Genomic DNA, 23,414 nt, shown 5'->3' on the forward strand with positions numbered 1-23,414 from the left:
TCAGGTTCCTTAGAATGTAACAGTCTTCTGGAAAAATAAGAAACGTAGTATCTCCAACAAATCTTTGCTGACTCTTCAGTGGAAACCTTCAGTGATCTTCCCAGCTCTTCTCAGATCCCTTTTTACTGTTTCTGTGCTCCCTTATCTCAACTTCTATGTGCTATTGCTTCCAAATGCCAATACCTAGAACTTTCGTAGAACTTTCCTTGGGCTACTAAAGTTTTGTCTGCCCAAGAAAAGAGCAGAAAATGCCTGGGAGTTCACTCCATCACCCCTGCCCCCAGGCCCAAAGCCAATGACAGACAGGTGTGAGTATGCCGCCACCAGGCTCCCTTACTAACGAACAAATTCTTAGTGTAGGTTTCTGTCAGTTTCCCTGCAGTGTGAGGCTATAACGATTGTTTTTCCTTAGCTATTTCTGTTGTGAGTACTTCTACAATAAACACGTGTTCACAAATCCTTATCTCAGGTATGTTTCAGGAAAACCCAATCTAAGACATTCAGCTTTATGGAATTTTATACTTTCTGTCTAATATTAAAATTCTACATGAATTTTAATAATACTGTTTATAACTTTTCAGACAAGGAGCATCAAGGTTTTACTTATTCCTGCTCTTAGGAACAGAGTAGGGAAGTCACTGAGTCACTGGGAAACTCCCAGAAACAAAGAGTTTGGAGGAACAAACATAAGTGAGCAGGGAGGAATTGGTTGACATTTGTAAGCAGAGTGGAAATAGATTAGACAGGTTGGTGTGAGTTGATGTTGGGGAATCTAAAGAGGGATAGTCAGAACAAAGAAAAAAGAGTGGTGACACGAATAGAGGCGGGACGTGACTTTCAAGTCACGTAAAAGTGCACTGTGTAATAAAATAGAAAACAGCTTGGCGTTTCCTGGGGCTGCAGGTATGACAGCTGCCACAAGGCAGCGCTCTGATTACACTCACTTTGACTTCCAAGTAGCTTTCCCTTTTCCCACTCTGCGGTTTTTAAGGGCTCTGACTAGAGGTCTGTCACACTCCAGCCATAGTCAGCCAGCCTATTATTAGTGCCAAGCCCTCCTCCTGGAGCAATGACAGTGTAAATGTCAGCAATGGCAGAAAGGGGACAAATACAGCTGTTGTGCATTTTAGAATAATTGCTACAGGCCATTTGGAGACAGCTTTATAACAACAGCCCTTATACAGACTTATACAGTATTTCACTTTTCCGTTTTATTCTCTCCTCAACGCTTTTTAGCACGAATTTATTAATCCACTCAACTCATGTGAATCTGGGATTATCTGCCTCCCAATTTTACGCAGTGAGGCTTGCAGCTCCCTGGAAGGTACCATGCTCTTTCTTTTCTTTTAGTTTTTATTGGAGTATAATTGATTTACAATGTTGTGTTTGTTTCTGCTATGCAGTAAAGTGAATCGGTTATACATATACATATACCTACTCTTTTTGTAGATTCTTTTCCCATATAGGTCATTACAGTGTATTGAGTTCCCTGTGCTATACAGTAGGTCCTTATTGGTTATCTATTTTATATATAGTAGTGTGTACATGTCAATCCCAAACTCCCAGTTTATCCCTCCCCCCTGACCTTTCCCCTTTGGTTAACCATAAGTTTGATTTCTATGTCTGTGACTCTATTTCTGTTTTGTAAATAAGTTCATTTGTATCTTTTTTTAGATTCCACATGTAAGTGATGTCATATGGTATTTGTCTTTCTCTGTCTGACTTACTTCACTTAGTATGATAATCTCTAGGTCCATCCATGTTGCTGAAATGGCATCATTTCATTCTATCATGCTCTTTCATCTCACCGTCCAGCCTTTTCACAGGCTATTCCTTCCGCTCTCCTAGTTCTCTCCTCACCTACCTATCTTTACCCAGCACAAATGTCACTTGTGAAAAGCGTGTCCTCACCTCACCCCAAATCTGGGCTCCATTTTTTTTTTTACTTCTATTTTCCCCCACTTCACTCATCTGCTGACATTTATCTCATTGTATTCTAGGTGTTTCTTACCTATTACCTCCATCCCAATTTCCTTGAACTCCCTTATCTTTATATCCCCAGTGTCTACCACAATTCTCCACAGAGTGAATGAATGAATGAATAAAGCAAGCTCTAAAAGATCAAAGCCCTTGCCCATCTTGAGTGCACAGCAGAGATAGAAATATCCAGAAATTTAGACCAAACCAGAATCTCTTACTGGTTTCTGAGAAATATCCAGAAATTTAGACCAAACCAGAATATCTTACTGGTTTCTGTGATTGACCATATCCAGGCCTCTCCACAGAAGACTCCTAAATGAACCTAAATGGAAAAGTCCTGGGCTCTGCGGTGAGCCACAGGTCACGAGAGATTCCCCAGTGCTGGCACAGCAAGACTTGAAGGCTCATGATCTGTGCAGAAGGCCTGACCAGCATGGCATCGTGAGTCAGACTCTTCGCTTTACACTGCAGTCTAAGCAGCTTCCTGGAACTGCTGTCACTGAAGAAATACACAGAAGCAACAAGCCCCCAGGTCTACATTCCTCTGGCTTCTGGGGGGACATCTCACTCCTGGTGATCACAAGACCCCCAAATTTTAGGTACCCTCTGAGAGACTCAAAGAGAGGCATGAACTTCCTGCATTTGTGTCCCATGTTTATCCTTTTCACGGCTTGCTGGCCAGTTCTGGAGCAAACTAAATAAAAGCAATCTTGATCTGAACCCAAGTCATTATTCTCACCATCCTTTGTGAGATGGGTAGTGAAAGGTTAGCATATTATATGTGGTTGTGAAAAAGCTAGGCCCTTCCTGGTGCCATCTTTCCTGCATAAACCAAAATTCTTTTCTGCCTATTTGTTAATTCCTTCCTTCCTCTCCTCTTTTCATCCTTCTCAAACATTTAATGAGCACTCACTAGGTACCAAGCTCCGTGCTGGAGATAGAAGGATGAATAAGATACAGTGCTCTGCCTTCAAGGAATCCACAGAATTCTGGAAGAGATAGGAAAGTAAACAAATAGTCATAATACACTTGAATTAAGTGCCATAATGGAGGTGTCTATGAAACCCTGTAAGTTCAAGGGAGTGGGCCCTGGGGTGCTAGTGGGTGTTTAGTAACCAGCTGGTCGGAGGAGACCTGATTTTTAGTGTTTGCTGGTTCCTGTGTGGCAGATACTTCCATCATGGCTGATTTCAAGCTACTAACCTGAACACAGAGTTGGGAAGGGACGTACACAGTTGCCCCCCCCACCCCCCTTTTTTTTTGGCTGTGCAGGGCTGCCTTTGGGATCTTAGTTCCCTGACCAGGGATCGAACCTGTGCCCCCTGCAGTGGAAGCACAGAGTCCTAACCACTGTACCACCAGGGAAGTTCCCACAGTTGGCCTTTCTGATGCAGTAAGAGCCAGCTCCAGCATACCACCATGATTTCTGCCTTGTAAGATCCTGAGCAGAGATTTTATCCCTGCTGTGCCTGGGCTTCTGACCTACAGAACTTTGAGCTCACAAATGAGCTTTGTTTTAAGCTGCTAAGTGTGTGGTAGTTTGTTATGCAACTATAGAAAACTAAACAGAGCCTACTGTACCCTTTTTACAGTTGTGAAAACTGAGGCTTAGAAACAGTAAGCAATTTGACCAAGGCCATGAGCAGCTAGCAAGTGATGGAGCCGGGAGGCAAAATGAGGTGTGTCTGACTCCAAAGCCTGGAACCTTAGCTCCTATGTTCTCATGGAAAACAATGTCACATAACCACGAAAGGCCAGGGTCATGGCAGACCATATTTCTTTGTTTATTTTTAGGGACCAGAAAATGTGCATTATTACTAAAAAATGAAATCCTGTGCCAGGAAAAAAAAGCAAATGTTCAATGTAGCTTTGGACTTGAAGTGGTACCCAAGTGGTTACCTTGATATTTATTTCAGAAGGCAATGCTATGGAATAAAAGAAATTTCATATGGCACTCTACTCATTAAATATTTGAGTTTGGCTAGAGTGTCCATTTCTGCTTTTCTCCTCCAGCCTGACCAGATGTGCTCAGAAAATTTGGTTCTCCCTGAATATGTACATCTGTCAAAATTCCTGTCAATTTTAGCACTACTGCCAAGGGAGTGAACAAAGAGAGTTAGCGATTAACTTCAAACAACTTTGTTGGAGAGGAATAAAGATATTTAAGGCCTATTTTGTCAACTAATTGCATTTGCATATTTATGGGATTTACTGACATAGCAGCAATTAAAAACTGTTTAGTAGTCCTAAAGGACACATAACTCAGTCGCTGTTTGCATAATAAACACTTCCTTATTATGTTTGCATAATAAACACTCTCCCCCTGCTTCTTCCAAAAAACCGGTCCAAGAGGTGTCACATCTTACTCGGAAATAATGGAAAATCAAAGTGCAAGGGCTCATGGGAATGTGGAGAGGGGACTTCTGAAATAAATATATTTCTAGGTACTCTCTTAATGTTAGGCCTGGCCTGAACTGCTCTCAGAGAACGGCAGATTCAAACTTCAGATTAATAAGTCTTTTTTTTCCCAGGTGATATTTAAGAAGCCTGAATGCTTATCCCCTGACAATTCCATTTTCTTTACTTTAATACCCTGACCTGTTTCAAGGGTCTGAACAGGGTTCACCCTGCATTCATCCTTCCTAAAGAGATGTCTAAGGGGGATGAAATCTTTGACTAATGGATTGCAAAAAATAATGTGAGTAAACAGTATTGAATTTAAGGAGTTGAGAAGAGATGGTTTTCATGGAAAATTAAAGGTTGAGCAAGGGACAGACACCAAATGTAAAGGCATTGAGTATATAAACTAAACCTAGACAGGACAGTAAGGTTGGGAAAAGAAAGCTCTGAGCCATCTGGTGGTGCAGAGCAGGGCAATCAAGGGAAGATCAGGAAATATCTGTATATAAACTACTTTGAAGACAAGTCACTCACACAAACCTTTCTTGTCTTTGCAAAATTCATCAGCCAATAAAGAGCTGTAATGGGCAGGATCACCAGACTGTTGTTAAATTAGCTAATGAAGGTCGTATCGTACCTGTATTACACGTCATTAGCAGTGGCCTTCCAGTAACAGATGGGTATATGAGAAAGTGAGCCAGAAGGGAGGGCAAGCGTGTCCCAGGAGGTTTGACTTAGAGTCATGGCTTACTAACATGTGTGGCAAGAAGATAATGTTGATTACCATCTCAATTAAAGCTTTGCATAAAGGCAAGCTTCTGTGCTCCCTGCCCATAAAGAAAAAAGGTCTGCTGCCTGCAGCTTGCCTTTCTCCTGTCCTAATTCATCTCATAGGTAGAAGCCAACAATTCAAAGCATTGATGGGAAGTGATGGGATTTTGACGGCCGGATCAGTCCTTCATGATCTTACCTCTTGATGAAGCCCCATTTATTTTTCTACCCTATCTCAAGGGTATTTCTCAAACTTTCCATAACTTTGTATCCAATTTCCTCTACCAGGTTATATTTCTTTTTTTACTTTTTCTTCTGAAAAAGTAAAAGTATTTTCAAATGCCCAGCAAAGCTGGAAGCACAGGAAGTAGAAAGAACTCTCCACCCCCACCAGCCATGTGAGAGTTTGTTGCCAACATGATGACCCTTCACCTGTGATTACTTAGAGCATTACTCTTACACACAAGGACATTATTTTACATAATCTCAATACAATCAAAATAAGGAATTCAACATTGCTATATCACTACCATCTGATCCACAGAACGCATTTGAGTTTCACCAGTTCTCTCCAAAATATTCTTATGACAAAAGGATCCACTGCAGAATCACACATTGCACTGAGTTGTCATGCCTCTTTAATCTCCTTTTGTTTGATACAGTTTCTCAGTCTTTCTTTAACTTTCATATCCTTGACACTTTGGAAGATTACATGCCTGCTGTTTTGTAGAATGTCCCACAATACGGGGTTTCCTACTGGATAGATTCAAGTTATGAGTTTTTGGCAGGATGATAACAGAAGGGCTGCTGCATCTTCTCAAATCTCGTGGTGCACAACTCCCATAACTGGTGATGCTAATTTTCATCATTTGATAAAGGTGTTGTCTGCCAGGCTTCTCCACCGAAAGATTATTAAAAATTAATTAATTAATTAATTTTTGGCTGCGTTGGGTCTTCTCTAGTTGCAGCTAGCGGGGGCTACTCTTTGTTGCGGTGAGTGGGCTTCTCATTGCGGCGGCTTCTCTTGTTGCAAAGCATAGGCTCTAGGCGCACGGGCTTTAGTGATTGTGGCGTGCGGGCTCAGTAGTTGTGGCACACGAGCTTAGTTGCTCCGCGGCATGTGGGATCTTCCTGGACCAGGGTTTGAACCTGTGTCCTCTGCCTTGGCAGGCAGATTCTTAACCACTGCGCCACCAGGGAAGTCCTGAAAGATTTTTTTAAATCTTTGTATTTAATAAGTATTTTGTGTTAATGTCCTGCTCCTCATCAAACTTTTGCCAACTAGTTTTTATCACCCATTGATGTTTCTTTTGTGAATTAATTATCACTATAAAGATTCCATTATTTCTTCTACATTTATTAGTTGGCAATTCTAATTTAAGGGAAAAGTTTTCTCTTCTTCCCATTCATCTCTTTATTTAAATCAGGATGGCCTCATGGATTGTTATTCTACTTCATGAGTTATAATTCTTTGCCATCATTATTGATTTTCATGCTTGAATCATCACAGATTTGGCCAGTGGGAGCCCCTTCAAGCTGACTCTGTCCTTTTATCCTGTCCGCATGATTCTTTTAGCACTTCTTTACTTTGTGATACAAGGAGGCATTCTAGGCTCTTTTTCTACTTTCCTGCCCTGGCCCTGGCATCACGCATTTCTCCATTTCTTCCTTGTAGGTATGTATGCTATTTAGAGACCAAGATCTGGGTGTTAGGTGTACTTATTTTTTTGGGCTGTTCCTGCTCTCAGGCACTCTAGTGGACAGAGCTAGGAACATATGCATGTATGAACACATGTACACACACGCTTACATTTGTATGTATTTCTATATTTAGCTACATGTATCGAAAACCAAGAGTTCACTCTGATACTTCCAAAACCAACTCAACACTACAGGGTTCATCCTAGTTTTCTCCCTTTCCATATTTGTAACTGCTTTCACCAACATCTATATTTTACTGGTAGATGAAAATTAAAAACAGAGCTTCATGGATTCTAAACAAAGGGACCAAATGATTAGGAGAACAGGGATCAGGTATATACTTCCCCTCCCTCAGTCTGTTGTGCGAAAACTTATCTCAAACCTGTTCCTCTACATTCCATCTATAGTAAAAAGCGGGCAGATGTTGGAAATGGTATGAAATTTAATTTTTGTTTCTAGAGCATCTAGGGGTCTACCAATGCAAGATAGAGTTATGTGGAATGATGCATCTTTTTCCTTAATAATGAAAAGTGAATGGGGCTCAATCAAAAAGTGAAAAAAAAAACCCCAGTTTTTATTGAGTGATGTTAAACTTTAGTAGTTTTCATCTTCAGTAAGCCTAGACGCATTCTCTCTTATGTAGTTACTTTCTGAATTGTGGGCAGTGAGAATTTAAGAAGCATTTCTATTTATCAAAAATCGATGTTTCTTTTAATGAAAGGGGCTTAGGAGAAACAAAAGACACTCTTCCCACTGTACTGTTAGCAGTTGCTCTTCATTTGACGATACCAGGTTTCCATTAGCTTAGTGTAATTCAAGAGTCCAATAATCATAGTCAAATGTTGACGATGTTACTGCATAAGTCTGATTTAGATCAGCTATTTGGATCTCAATTATTAATGAAATTAGTGTCCTATATGCCAGCAAGGGCACTGCCTTAGGTAAAGGCTGTAAAGGAAATCACATTAGTGTGGAATTTCCCCTGCTTAGGGGCTCCTCTTAGATTACATTATTCACTTAGCTATCTCCTGTCAGGGAAATTGAAATGTTGGCCAAGATCTGATCCTGGGGCAGAACCAAATGGAGAAGTTAAGAGGTATTGCAATGGCATCAATTCCAAAACATTTGTGTGGTGCTGGTACTGCCTTTGGTCCCATTTAGTGTTTACAAAATAGCACCAGCGAGGACAGCATAAACTGGCAAACAGAGAACGGAATGGAAAGGAGGTCTTTTAGGAAAGATTGAGCGGCATTCCATCCAATAGGCAAGTTTGTGTTTCTCATCTTCTGGAAGTGCCTGGGGAACACTGGCAAGTTCAATGGCCCCTCTGTGGCCCTTGGTCCTGGTGGCCGCCTCAGGTGAGTCCTTTAATGATATTACTAGGCTTTGAATATTAACGCCTAGAAGCTAGAGACATGGTTTTCTACGTTGTGCTGTATAACTCGTCACAGGTGTTTGTTTTTATTTACCATCTGTAAAATGTCAGTCCTGTGAAGCTACACGGAGACCAACAATTTGTTACGACTTTGCTCCTACAATTATAGATGTATATACACATAGAGTCACACAGTGGGGCTTTACACATGGCTGAAAATATGCTCTGAAATGTTATAATTGTCTGATAAATTTCTGCTTCCTTAGAAATCAAGCTTTCTTTACAACAATTGACATTGAGGGTTTGGGGTATTCTCTTTCAGATTTACTTTTATGTCTGAATAGTACATTTTTATTATCCAAAGTAGTCTTGGCTTTTAGTAGCCCAGAGAGTTCGTTCCTTGGATCCATCATAGCTACAGAAACCTGGATGTCATTTTGGTATTAGGGGCTTTACATCCAGCCATACAAAGTCTGTGTAGGTGATGAGTGTTTCTCTAAAGACGAGCTCTATAAACTTGCATGTTTTGAGTGTACAATTCCCCTTAAAAATACTTTAGAAACTAATATATATATATATGTATATATGTTTTCTTTCCCTAAATTTCTGAAACTAAAATTCCATAGTGCCAGTATTAACTCTACTGAATTGAGCCATTTGAATAGGATACAATTGGTTCTTAGAAAATATACACAAATCAAAAATTTATGTTTATGCTGGTGTTTCCCAACACCCCACTTTCTTGAGGGTTCTCCTAGAGCTCGTATCTGAATTTCCATGTTTTAAAATATAACTGAAAGTGGAATGAGTCAATTACGGAGATGAGGAAGGAATTTGGTAGCCAAGCAGCTGGCAATGATTTTTTTATTGGATAGAGAAGAAAAATAGCCACTTATTATTAAAGAATAAAAATGCTGGGTGTTGAACTTAAAGGATAAAAGCATATCTTAATTATAAAAATGAAAACAGAGGGAATTTCATTAAATGTCAAATGGGTTTCTTAGCAGAAAATAATTGTGAACATTAAACTAAGTAAGATAAAATAGAATAATGAAGGTTTGAAAACAGAAGAAATTCTTCTTCAAGATTTCTCTTTCTAATGTTTTGCATTATGCTTGATTTTTGCTCTAACTGTGGCAGAGAAAGTGTTTTAATAGTGTCTCGTAATCAGTGCTTGACCATAAATCATACTGAGAACATTTGTTGCAGAAAAATTCATCCTTTGGAATTTTTACTGGTTTAATATCAAGATGATTTGTAAACATTAAAGCCCTGAACCAACCACCAATTCACCGCTGCACCCAGGAGACAATGTGCTAGGGTAGGGGGCCTGGATTAGAACCATCTAGGTCCTGCCACTCTACTCACCAGCCACGTGACCCCGGGCAAGTCAATTAACCTCTTAGAGACTCTGTTTCCCTATAAGTTAACTGTTTATTTTGTATATTCATGAAGACCGAATAAGATAGCATTATGAAATTGTAAGCTACAATGCAAATGTAACATATCACTGACCTGAAAACACACAAATGGCAGTCCAGTGGCTAAGACTCCGTGCTCCCAATGCAGGGGACCCAGGTTCGATCCCTGGTCAGGGAACAAATCCCCCAGGCAGCAACTAAGGGTTCACATGATGAAACTCAAAGATCCCGAGGGCCGCAACGAAGCCCCGGCACAGCCAAATAAATAAATATTCTTAAAAACCCCACAAACACAGAAAATAACAATGCGCTGTTTCTGTCCAAAAATGTACAACATGCAACTCTTCCTTTTGAAGGGTTACTCACCTAGTATTCTCAGGGAGCCAGTTCAGGGTAGTGCCAGAGTAAGAGCTTGACCTTTGCATCCAGATCAGTCTCGTTTAAATTCTGGCCTCCTCACTTACAAGCTGTGTGATCTTCAGTGGTACTAACCTCACTAGGCCTAGAGTCCCTCACCTGTAAGTGACCCTTCATGGGGCTGTAGAGTACCTTCTTGTAGAAGTTAAATGAGATAATTCATGTAAAGGGCTCTTAGCCCAGTGCCTGGCACACAGCTAATTATTTAATCAGTATTAGGTATTCAGTAGTACCATGCCCCCAAACCTCTGTTTCCTTGTAACATCTCAGATATATGTATTGTTACCAACCAGGTTTCTTGGCCTTCCTTAATCAATAGAAATTGATAAGAGGCCAGACAAGAAGTTCAGGCAAGGCTCTATTGGGACTCCTACTATATAGCAGGGAGGAGTAAAAACAAGTAACAGGTTCCCTTGCTCGCTCCCTGAGGTGGGAGGAGCTGGTTCCTTAAATGGCGTGAGGGTAGGGGTGTGTCCAGGGGTCCAGCCAGAGGGGAGGCTTAGGTGGTCTGCCCACCCCCTTGGTGGTGCTGCGTGCAGGGGCATGTGCAGTACCCTGCTTTTGCTCCCTGCTCTTCAGAAGTGGAAGTTGGGTTTTTTTGGTCTTTTTGTATCTTGTTGTCCATAATTTGCCCTAACTGCACATGCACGCAGTTATTTTTAGTCCCTTTTAGTTTCTTTGTATTTTTCTTCTTAAGGAGACATTTGTCCAGGTGTAAGCACTGCAGCAAAGGGTCCTAGGTCCCAGGTCCCAGCCTGTCTCAGTATCATTCTCTTATAATCCTAAAGGTGGTAGACTCACTAAAGCAAAAAGAGCTCTTTTCATCAAAGTGCCCAGAACATTCTAAGATAGGCATGTGTGTAACTCGTTGAAATAAGGAAAACAAAGGAATAATTCTATTGTATCCTTAACTTTTTAAAATCTCTCTTCACCAAAAGTGCTTCACAGCTCAGTTCCTAACACATTCTACTTTCCAGAAATTTACAAGTGAATTATTTGAAGCTGATTATTATCATTCAAGGAGGCAGAGCTAGTGAGGAATCTTTCCTGGGTCTGTTGATAGTTTACATCAGTGTCTGTTGAAACATCACTGAACTGTGAGTCATTTAGTGCTTGTGTGAATGTCACATTAGCTTTCAAGGGGCATAATTTACTGTTAATTAATGGTCACTTAAATCCTTAATCTCTCTCCTCTAATTGATCTTTCTCCTCAGGCAAATTTGCACTCATAGTAGAAATGTAATTTATTATTTCTTCCCATTTTAAACAAAGAACTCTTACCCTCTGTAGTTTATTTAAGCATACTTCCGTTTGCTTCTGATCTTTCTCCAATCATTGCCTGCTTCTCTTTTGTTCCTATTTCCAGCTTCCAGAACATTCTCTTTTTACCCAAAGACTATGACACATTCTAGAAAGTATGTGTTTATCCATAGGGGACCTATGGATTGTTTCCTAGAAAAGGTATCAGAGGGGAATTTGACTCTCCATGAACAGAGGGTATAGGGAGCACACATTCACTTCTCAGAATTATGTCTTAACTCTGTCTCAAGTGGTTTCCTGTATTGAAACAGGCACATTTCAGTGGTTCCCCAGCTGGGACTTGAATTGGGAGCTTCCAAGGGAGGTAAGAGTGAACTTGCCCAAAGCGAAGTTCTCAGGAAAAGCACCAGACCAGCTTTGCTTTGGGCTCCAGAAATCTCTACCCGCAGCGTCCGCCAGCAAGAAACAGTCTCAGGTAGAGAGATTCACAGCACACTTTTTGACAATCACAGTTCACAAAAACTAAAGATGATGCCTGATGCAAGTCACCCACCTTAGTCCCGCATGCCAGAATAGCTGTTAACACTTCTGGCGTCTTGTCGGGTGAATAGTTAGGGAGTTAAAACGCTAATTAGATTCCCGGTTCAGGTGATAATGAAAGTGAATATTCCACTGCCCACAATGAGTCTGGAATTGCACCTCCAGCACCGTTGTTAGCATTTTGGTCACACTGACATTGATAAATATAGAAATTGCTGACTGCGGCAGCAAGTGACCCAGCATCATTCATAAAGAGATGGGTATAAACAGGATTGTCGCATGGGGAGACGATATCTCATTTACAGTTTCCTGCTGGATCCCGCGTACCTTCAGCAGCTCATCAAAATAACCATCAAAACCGCTGAGAGCCGAGGTGAATTCACACGCAGGACACTACAGATAGATTTCACTCAGGCGCTGTTGGCGGGAGGTGTGCAATTTGCTTCAGTCCAATGACTTAGCGAAGCTTTGAATCCCCCAGGGGCCGGCAAAGCTGGTGAACAAAATATCTTTTTGCAATTCTGAGAAAGCCCTCACAGATTTGTCACTTCCAATTGCTGGTGCTCATTTCTCTTGCTTGCTTTCCCCTGGCCTTCTCGGCCTCAACACCAATCACGGCTCCTCTACAAATCAAGATTCCTGGGTCATAGGAAATGGTTGTTCCCTGGAGCCACAGAGAATTTTCCCAAAATGAAGATCTCATTTTCTGACAAGTGCATTTTAAGGCAGAGTGAGAGAACAGATATATTTTTGAGGAGAAAAATATGAATTGGAATCTCACTTATCCCATTATTCAGAAATCCACACAAATTTTTGTGTTCAACTGGTTTGTCCATGTTTCTGCTTTGGGCTTTCTATGTGATTTTGAATTACGAACAGAAAATCAAAAGAAAAATCCAAAGAGGAAGTTAAATGTTGGCTAAGTGCATAGGAAGTTTTCTCCTATGTACCGGGAGGGGGTGATACAGGAAAAAAGAAAGGATGTTGTCTCCAATATGCAAGATTGTTGTACAAATGGAACTGTAAGTGAAAGTTTGCATCCTCAGAGATGGGGTTGATTTATTTATCTTTACAATGAGATTTCTCCATTGAGCACTTAGACCATCAGCTTACTTTGCTTTTTTTTTTTTTTTTTTGCTTTTTAATTGAAGTATAGTTCATTTACAATGTTTCAGGTGTACAGCAAAGTGATTCAGTTATAGACACACACACACACACACATTTTTTTTTTCAGATTCTTTTTCATTGTAGGTTATTGTAAGATATTGAATATAGTTCCCTGTGCTATGCAGTAGGTCCTTGTTGTTTATTTTATATACAGTAGTGTGTATCTGTTAATCCCAAATTCCTAATTTATCCCTTCCCCCTCTTGCCAGTTTGGTAACCATAAGTGTATTTTCTATGTCATCAGCTTACTTTAAACAAGTGTCTGCCAATAAGCCCGCTAGTTGGCTGTGAACTTAAGCAGTTCGGATGAGCTGAAAACTATATCCTGCTAGGAGCCACTGAGTCCTGAGCAGTCTGAAGTGTCCTAAAGATGCTAAGTTCTTTTTATTTTCATAAACGATGAAAACGATGATCGTTTTCTTTTTCAGGAATCCTGGCCATAGATACCCCTCATCCCAGGAGTTCTGCTCTGCATCATCTCACCGAGCAGCTATTACAAAAATATCGCAAGGAAGTGAGGCCAGTTCACAACGGGACCCAGGCCACCACAGTATACCTGGATGTGTTTGTCTGCGCTGTGTTGGATGTGGTAAGGACCATCTTACCATCTCCTAGTCCCACCATTCTTTTGTAAAACTACCTGCTGTTTACGCAGGGGTCTAGGAGAAGTTTTATTCTTGAGACTCTCGTTGAGCTGATAGAGAAGTTGTGCTAGGCTCAGCAGTGAGCCTGGGGTAAATATTTATTAGGCAAATCATGCTTTCTAGCCCCTGACTTACAGTGTGAGGGCAGATATAGAAACAGGAATTTCTATATCTAGAAAATGTTCCTAGAAATAGGAATTTCACAGAAATAAGATGTTTTAAGAATTGTGGTCATAGGTCACAGAACATATTTTATGAGCATTGCTGAAACCAAAAATGGTAATAGGTGTTATTTTCTATGGTTCACATTTCTTAGTGATAGTAGCAGGTTTATGAAACAACTTCTACAACTTACTGCCTGAAATTTTAAAAGGGGGAAAAAAGTGCCTTGCTATCCTGAGTTTTTAAGGGAATTTATACCTAAGGTATTTGCTAAGGGTAGTGGGAAGGTTTGTTTATTAAAGCACATCTTTCCTACTATGTCTGAAAAATGGGTTGTTGTGGGTATTAAATGAGAAAGTGCATGTAAAGCAGTTAGCAGAGGTCTTAGGAAGCCCTCAGTGATGGCCCGTATAATTATCTCTGCTTCTTCTTTCTTCTTTTTCTTAATCACAAAGTCTTCAGTATCAATAGATCCCAAATTTCTTTTGATTTCTTTTAAAGCAGACTTTACTGAGCTTGTTTGTTAAAGTAGTTTAATAATTGTTTTTCAATTTACTTCTCAAAACTTTTTTTCCAATTGAGGTATAATATACAGATATTGAAATGCACAGTATGAGTTTTGATAATTGCATGCACCCACATAATCCATATCCCTATCAATATGTCAAACATTTCCATCACCCCAGAAAGATCCCCCATTTCCTTCCCAGTCAATCATCATCCCCTCCATCCACAAGGACAACCACTGTTCTGATTTCTTTCATCATAGATTATTTTTGCCAGTTCTAGCACTTCTTAAGAATGAAAATTTACTCTATGTTCCCTACTGTGCCTGGATTTTTCACTCAGCATGTTTTTGAGCTCCATTCATGTTGTTGTGCATATCAGTAGTTTTTCTTTTTTATTGATAAGTAGTATTTGGTTATGGCTATACCATGATTTGTTTATCCATTCTCCTGTTGATAGGCATATGGGTTGTTTCCAGTTTTAGTGTATTATGAATAAAGCTGCTGTGAACATTTCTGTACAAGTATTTTGGTGTATATATGTTTTTATTTCTCTTCAGTAAAACCTAGAAGTGGAATAACTGCCACTTCTCATAGGATAGATGTACATTTAATGAGAAACTGCCAGACTGATTTACAAAGTCGTTGTACACTATACACTCCCGCCCATCAGCTACGAGAGTTCCCATTTCCCCACATCTTCACCAACATTAGGTGTTATCAGTCTTTTTAATTTTAGCCATTCTGGTAAGTGTGTAGGGATATTTCATTGTGGTTTTTCTTTATACTTCCCATGGCTAATAATTAGGGGCTCTTTTTTTATGTGTTTATTGGCCACTTATATATCTTTCTTTGTGAAGTACCCGTTTAAGTCTTTTCCTATTTTTTATTGTGTTGGTTGTATTTTTATTATAGATTAATAGGGATTACTTATATATTCTGGACACAAGTCCTTTGTCATCTATGTATTGCACATGTTTATTCTCAGTCTGTGGCTTGCCTACTCATTTTCCTAATGGGTCTTATGATGGACAGAAATTTTTAAATTTAATGAAGTCCATTTTTTACCAGTTCTTTATTTATGGTTAGTGCTTTCTGGGTACTGTCTAAGAAATCTTTGCTACTACAAGTTTACCAAAATATTTTCCTATATTTTCTTTCAGAAGATTTATAGTTTTTAGCTCCTTAGATTTAGTTCTGTGATCTTGAGAATTAATTTTTGTAATGGTGTGAGGCATAGTTCAAAGTTTTTTGCTGTTGTTTTGTGTTTTGTTTTGTTTTTGCATTTAGAAAGGATTTGTTCCATCACCATTTTTTGAAAAGTCTTCCCTTTCCCCGTTGAATTGCTGTGATGTCTTGGCTGAAAATTAAGTTAACTTATAAGTGTCAGACTATCTGATATCTTGAAATCAGATAGTGTAAGTCCTTGAACTTTGTTCTTCATTTTTAAGATAGTTTGGCTTTTTAGAACCTTTGTACTTCTACATAAATTTTATATTCAGTTTGTCACACTTCATTAAAAAAAAAAACCTGCTGGGAGTTTGCTTGGAATGGTGTAGTACCCACAGAGAAATTTAGGGGAGAATTGACATTTACCAATACTGAGTTTTCCAGTCTTTGAATATGGTATGTCTCTTCATTTATTTGGGTCTTCAGCAGTGTTTTATAATTTTAAATGTAGAAGTTTTATACATATTTCCATTAAAGTTATCCCAAAGTATTTTTGATGTAGCTATAAATATTACTTAAAATTTTAAATGTTCTAGTTATTTGTTGTCATTATAAAGAAATAGGATTCATTTTGTATGTTGACTTTGTGTCCTGTGACCTTGCAAAATTCACTTACTAATTCTAGTAGTTTTTCAGATTAATATTTTCTACATACACAATCATTTCATCTGCAAATAGTTTTACTTCTTTCTTTTTTAGTCTGTGTACCCTTTATTCTTCTTGTCTTATTGCATTGCCTAAGACCTCTACTACAGTGTTAATGGAAGTGGTGAGAGCAGACATTTTTATTTGTTTCCATCCTTACAGAAAAATCTTTCACCATTAAGTGTGACGTTAGCTATAGATTTTTCATAGATGATCTTTATCAGGTTGAAAAAGTCCTCTCCTATTTTCTATGTGCTGAGAGATATTTTAAAAATCATGAATGACACTAAATTACATCAAATTTTTTCTCAATCAATTTGAATGATCATATGATTTTTCTGTTTTATGCAGTTAATGTGGTAAATTATTTTTGATTGATTTTCAAATGTTAAACCACCCCTGCATTCCTAGAATAAACCCCACTTGATCTTGATATATTATCCTTTTTATATATTTCTGGATTTGAATTCCTACTTATTGTAGGTTGCATCTATGTTAATGAGGAGTATTGGGCTATAGTTTTATTTTTTGTAATGTATTTTTCTGGTTTTGGCGTCAAGGTTATGCTGGCTTTATAAAACTAGTTGAAAAGTGTTCCCTCCTCAATTTCCTGAAGGAATTGTGTAACATGGATAATTTTCTTCCCTAATGTTTGATAAAATTCACCAGTAAAACTACCTGGGACTGGAGTTTTCTTTGTGGGAATGTATTTAAATATAAATTCAATTTCATTAACATATATAGGAATATTCAAATTTTCTATTTCTTCTTGTGTCCGTTTTAGTAATTTGTATTTTTCAAGGAATTTGTCTGTTTCATCAAAGTTACAAATTTATTTATTCATAATATTCTCTTTTAATTCTTTTAATGTCCAAAAGATCTCCAGTGATACTGCCTCTTTCATTCCTCATGTTGGTAATTTGTGTTTTCTCTTATTTTCCCTTGACCAATATTGCCAAATGTTTATCAATTTAATTTATTTATTTAAAGAACCAAATATTGGTTTTGAATTTTCCTTATTGTTTTCTATTTCACTGATATCTACTCTTATCTTTATTTCCTTTCTTCTACTTACTGTGTACTTAATTTTTTCTTCTTTATCTTGTTTCTTAAAGTGGAAAGTTATATCATTGATTTTAAACCTTTTTTCTTTTATAATTTTAGCATTTAAAGTTATAAGTTTTCCCCCAAGCACTAATTTAACTGTATCCTATGAAATTTTGATGCATTTTAAAATTTGAGGTAAAAATTATATAGACTGAAACTCATCATTGTTTTAAGATTTATTTATTATTGACTTTATTTATTTTTAGCTGCATCAGGTCTTAGTTGTGGCATGCGGGATCTTCATGGAGGCATGCAGGATCTTTTGTTGCAGTGTGTGGGCTTCTCTCTAGTTGTGGCATGTGGGTTTTCTCTTCTCTAGTAGTGGTGCGTGGGCTCCAGGGCTCCTGGGCTCTGTAGTTGTGATGCACAGTCTTAGTTATCCTGCAGCATGTGGGATTTTAGTTCCCTGACCAGGGACCAAACCTAAATCCCCTGCATTGTAAGGGGAATTCTTTACCCCTGTACCACCAGGGAAGTCCCTGAAACTCATCTGTTTTAAGCCAGTCCCTTCCCCCTAGCCCCAGTCTCTGGCAACCACAGATTTTCTTTTTTCTCCCTATAGTTTTGCCTTTCTAGAATGTCATATAAATGGAATCATATTGTATTTTATTCTTTAGTTTTGGCTTCTTTCACTTAGAATAATGCCTTTGAGAGCTATCAGTGTTGTGTTGTTGCATATGTCAGTAGTAGTATTCTATTGTACAAATGTACTGCAATTTGTTTACTTATTTACCAGTTGTTGGACATGTGATGTGGGTTGTTTCCAAATTGGAACAATTATGAAGAAAGTCACTATAAACATTTGCATACGTTTTCAATTCTGTTGGATAAATACTTAGGTGTGGGATTGCTGTGTTGTATAAGTCTATGTTTAACTTTATAAGAAGCTGCCAAACTGTTTTCCAAAGTGGCTGTGTTGTTTTGCATTCCACCTGCAATGTCTGAGAGTTTCAGTTCCTCCACATGATTGCCAGCACTTGATATTGTCACTCTTTAAATTTTAACCATTCTAGTAGATTTGTCACCACAAAGTAGATTTGTGATATCTCGATGTGGTTTTAAACTTTCATTTCACTAAAAACTAATGATGTTGAACATCTTTCCATGTGCTTACTTGTCAACTGTATATCTTTTAAAATAGAGTATTCACTCAAATCTTTTACCTTTTAAAAAATAGCGTTGTTTATTACCTTATTATTGAGTTGCAGAAGTTCTTTATATAGTTTTGGTCTATTTTTAGATTCTATTCTGTCCAACTAATCAATATACTTCTCCTTACACCAATACACTGTGGCAATTACTGTGCATTACAGAAGTCTTGAAATCAGATAGTGTGAGTCTTCCAACATTATTCTTCTGTTTTAAAATTGTTTTGACTCTTCTAGGCGCTTTGCATTTCCATATAAACTTAAGAAAATTCATCAACTTCTATTTTAAAAACTACCAGATTTTTATTGAGATTGCATTAATCTATAGATCAATTTAAGGAGAATCAACATCTTAACAATAAGCTTTCAATCCATGACAACAGTGTATCTCTCCATTTGTTTAGTTCTTCAATTTCTTTGCATAATGTTTAGTGCTTTTCAGTGTTCTACACATATCTGGTTAAATTTATCCCTAAGTATTTCACATTTTTGATGCTATTATAAAAGATTTTTTTTTTTTTTTTTTTTGCGGTACACGGGCCTCTCACTGTTGTGACCTCTCCCGTTGCGGAGCACAGGCTCCAGATGCGCAGCTTCAGCGGCCATGGCTCACGGGCGCAGCCACTCCACGACATGTGGGATCTTCCCGGACCGGGTCACAAATCCGTGTCCCCTGCATCGGCAGGCAGACTCTCAACCACTGCGCCACCAGGGAAGCCCTATAAATGATATTTTTTAATAAGAAAGAGAATTAAAATTTTAATAATATAAATGTTTTTTAATTTTGTGTCTCTGTTACTTACTAGCATACAAAAATATAACTGATTTGTATATATTGGCCTTGATCCTGTGACCCTGCCATCTAATTAATTTTTGAGTCTTTTTTGTATATTCTTTCAAATTTTCTCTGTAAAAGATCATGTTGTCTGTGAATAATGAAAGCTGTATGTCTTTCTTTCCAATCTTTATAGCTTTTCTTTCCTTTTATTTCCTACTGCCCTGACTCGAACCTCTAGTGCAATGTTGAATAGAAGGGTGCACTGTTTTATAAATGTAAATTCAATAAATGTGTTTATAGTATTGTTAAAATCTCCTATAACAATTTTTTTGTCCAGTTGTTCTTTAATTTTGTAGAGAGGGGTATAACAATCCCCAATTATAATTGTGGTTTGTCTATTTCTCTGCCCTGTTATTAGATGCATACACATTTAAGATCATATGTCTTCTTAACAAACAGAACCTTTTACCATTATAAAATACCCTTCTTTATCTCTGGTAATATTCTTTTTCTTGAAGTTTTTTTCTTGCTTACTTTTTGCATGGTATGTATTTTGCCATCCTTTTATTTTCAATTTCTGTGGTACTCAAAATCATCTCTTAGACAGAGCATGTAGTTTGGTCTTTCATTTTGTTAAACTTTTTATTTTGAAATAACTATAAATTTACAGGAAGTTGCTAATAAATTTATAGGGAGGTTCTGTGCACCCTTCACCCCCAATGCCCCCCAATGTTAACATCTTGTGTAAATACAGTACAGTATCAATACTAGAAAATGGACTTTGGTGCTTATTCAGATTTCTCCAGTTTTACATATACTCATTTGCATGTGTGTGTATGTTTCTCTATAATTTTATCATACGTGTAGCTTTGTGTAACCACCACTACCACCACATCAAGCTACACAATCATCATCACAGGGCTCCCTGGTACTGTTGCTTTATAGCCGCAATCCTTTCTCCCCTCTAACCCTTAGCCCCTGGCAACCAATAAATCCCTTCTCTATCTTTATAATTGTGTCATCTCAAGAATATTATATAAATGGAATCATGTAGTATCTTACCTTTGAGGTTGGCTTCTTTCATTCAGTGTAATTCCCTTCAGGTTCATCCAAGTTGTTGTGTGTATCAATAGTTCACTCTTTTTTGTTGCTGAGTAGTGTTCCAGGGTATTGCTATTTTAACCTGTCAACCTATGCATTTTAATGGAAGTGTTTTGTCCATTTACCAATACCATCTTGCTATTTGTTTTCTAGCTGTCGCATCTGTTTTCTGTTTTCTGATCCTCTTATCCTGCCTTATTTTGGATAAATTAAATATTCTTTAATATTTGATTTTAGTTCCTCTGAAATCAAATTAGCTTTTTTGCAATCCCTCTGTGTATTATTTTTAGATGTTATTTTAGGGATTTCCATATCCATCATTAACTTAATACAATGTATTTAGAATTAATGTTATTACACTTCATATAAAATGTACAAATCTTACAACAGTAAAATTCTATTTACCTGTTCCCCTTACACTTACATATATAATATGCCCTATAATACAGTGTTATTATTTTACTGTACTTTAAAAAATAATTCAATAATTTCTCTTTAATTTATTTTAATGGACGTGTTTCTCTATGTTAATATCTTAGTGCTGCACTATGAATCATAGACTCTGATTTTTTGACTGAGACTCAGGTATTGAAATTGATGAAAAATACTTCAAAACTGAAAGTATAAATTTTCTGTTATAACATGGTTTAAATTATTTTTTATCCAATGAAGTTATTTTAGCATAATTTTCCTCGAGCTTAGATAAACCCCTACTCATTATTTCTTCGTAAGCAGGTACATTTATTTATTTATTTTTAACATCTTTATTGGAGTATAATTGCTTTACAATGGTGTGTTAGTTTCTGCTGTATAACAAAGTGAATCAGCTATACATATACATACATCCCCATATCTCCTCCCTCTTGCGTCTCCCTCCCACCCTCCCTATTGTACCCCTCTAGGTGGACACAAAGCACAGAGCTGATCTCCCTGTGCTATGTGGCCATAAGTAGGTACATTTAAATGCAACACAAAAAGTCCTCCTTTTAGCACACAATTTCACTTTTCTCAGCTTTATTTTCCCACTCACACTAGTAAAAGTACTCTAAGATCCTAGAAATTACTGTTTAATTAAATGCCAGAAAACGGCCACCCTTACTATCCAAAAGACCTAGTCTTATACAAAGCCCCAATAGAAAACTCCTTTAAATCTCTTTTCTATTTGGATGTTGAACTAGAATTTGGGAGACAATTTTCTGGGGCTGCATCTTCACTTACTTAAGAGATATTAGTCCTTGCTATTTAGTTGTCAGTGGGTTATTATGTCTATATTGTTTATCGGACATTGTCCAAAGGGAAAAACATGATTTGAATAAAGACACAATATGAACCATGTTATATGAAACTCCAGGGAAGAGATAGAATCAGCCTTGAGTTAAGAGCTGAAGACAGGTTTCTAGGTCTCTCCTCTTTCTTTTACTTTCTGAGTTCATATTGGCGAAGGTGAAGTAGAATTGCTCAGGCTTTCATTTAGAGGCTTATTTGGAGATAAAGAAAAGGAGTAAAGTCTTTATTTTACTAATTCCCTTGGAACAACTGTATCAAATTGAAAGTTTTAATCTAACTCTTTCTTCCTACCCCAATAAAAGAAAATAAAATTATATCCCTTATGGTGGGTAAGGAGAACACCGTTAGTTTTTCAAAGATATGCTTTTCTCCACTGTTGTGAAGTATACTAATTTTTTACAAAAATATGTTAGACATATTTTATTGGATATGGAAAACTTGCCTTCAGAAATATGGAAAAATCTTATATTCCATCCCTCTAGTTTTATCCCTATCTACTGTCTTAACTTTATCTTCTACATGTACTCAATGCTACAAGGAACCTGAACTTCTTGTTTCCTGCCTATATGCTGTTAATTCTGCTATTTCCTCCAATGCATGTGTTTTCCTCTTCATTTGCCATCTATCAAATATTATAGTCCTCAAATCTCAGCTCCTAAGAGAAATTTTCCTCAATTCTCCAAACTGACAGCAATGTCTCCCTCTTTTGAATCCAACGAAGTATGTGTATTTCTTAATGCCCATAGTTAGCTGTTAAAATGTCACATACACTAATAGCTACTTGAGGGAAGGATTTTCTAACTCATGGTCCTATTTCCCACAATATGCAGCATAGTATACCTTACTTCAAAGCTACTGGGTAGATATATGTCTAACCAACTAATTAAGATATGTGAGTACAATTCTAGGGTTGTCTTTATGAATGACTTAGTCTAATATAATTTGCAAATGTCTCTATTACATTCAGGTGGGCTGCTCCTAAAGTTCGTTCCAGAGGCAGGGCCGGTTTGAAGGACTTGATAAAAATCACTTACAAATTCTGCTCAGACAAGGACACTCCCAATGTGAACAGATAACTTGTTGGATACATCTACCAACAGCTGAACTGCTGGCAACTTTTGTTTGGAGTGAAGAGCTTTCAGCCCAGCTTTCATCAGTGCACCTCCCTTCCGTTATGTTTTGCCTCCTGTTTTGTTTACGTGAAAGACTACAGTCTTGTCTTAGAATTTCTGGGTATTATGTGTACCTTAGGGAAATCTGATTGTAGAGATAATCTACTAACAGGGATGAGTTTCCATTTGTTTCTATTGAGTTTTGTCAATTCCGAATCCAAGATTCCTTTGTGTTCCAGTCCATTGACTAGAGACTCCCAGCCAGACGTTGAGGCATCTGTTTCTATAGTCTTTGGAACTGGGAAAGATAAATAAGAATGTGCAGGAATTATCTGTATATTTGCTAACCACCAATTTAGATCTAAATAGACTCCCTCTGTTAGGAAGGCTAATGAATTCCAATTCTCTGAAATATCCTTTGCTTTTAACAAACAAGATGGAAGGCATCTAAAGAAAAAAAAGAAAGAGATGCACAGAGGGAAAAGCGTGAATAATGCCACCAGAGAACCAATTATGTTCACCAGCTGGCATTGAGAAACTTGTTTCCCTTGACAAAAAAAAGACTTCAGTTTTAGCTTCAAACTTCTTTTTGACATTGTGTTCTTTAGGGCTGAATGACAAATCTTCCCAGACACCCCCATAAGATATTAGGAAAAAAATTC

The 23,414-nt window shown here is 37.8% G+C and overlaps 1 protein-coding gene across 1 annotated transcript in view; it reads left to right on the forward strand.

The window, feature by feature from the left end:
• Positions 1-8,164: 8,164 nt before the first annotated feature.
• The window catches only part of HTR3B (5-hydroxytryptamine receptor 3B), a 32,555-nt gene continuing 17,305 nt past the window's right edge, over positions 8,165-23,414 (forward strand). The window contains exons 1-2 of the mRNA XM_022559165.2: positions 8,165-8,210; positions 13,461-13,621. Coding sequence (XP_022414873.2) covers positions 8,171-8,210; positions 13,461-13,621 — 201 coding nt within the window. The 5' untranslated portion in view covers positions 8,165-8,170. The remainder of the gene's footprint in view (positions 8,211-13,460; positions 13,622-23,414) is intronic.

Source organism: Delphinapterus leucas, chromosome 7 (assembly GCF_059928025.1).
Source record: "Delphinapterus leucas isolate spDelLeu-1000000601 "Yukka" chromosome 7, BTC_Dleu_Yukka2, whole genome shotgun sequence".
Lineage (NCBI taxonomy): Eukaryota > Metazoa > Chordata > Mammalia > Artiodactyla > Monodontidae > Delphinapterus > Delphinapterus leucas.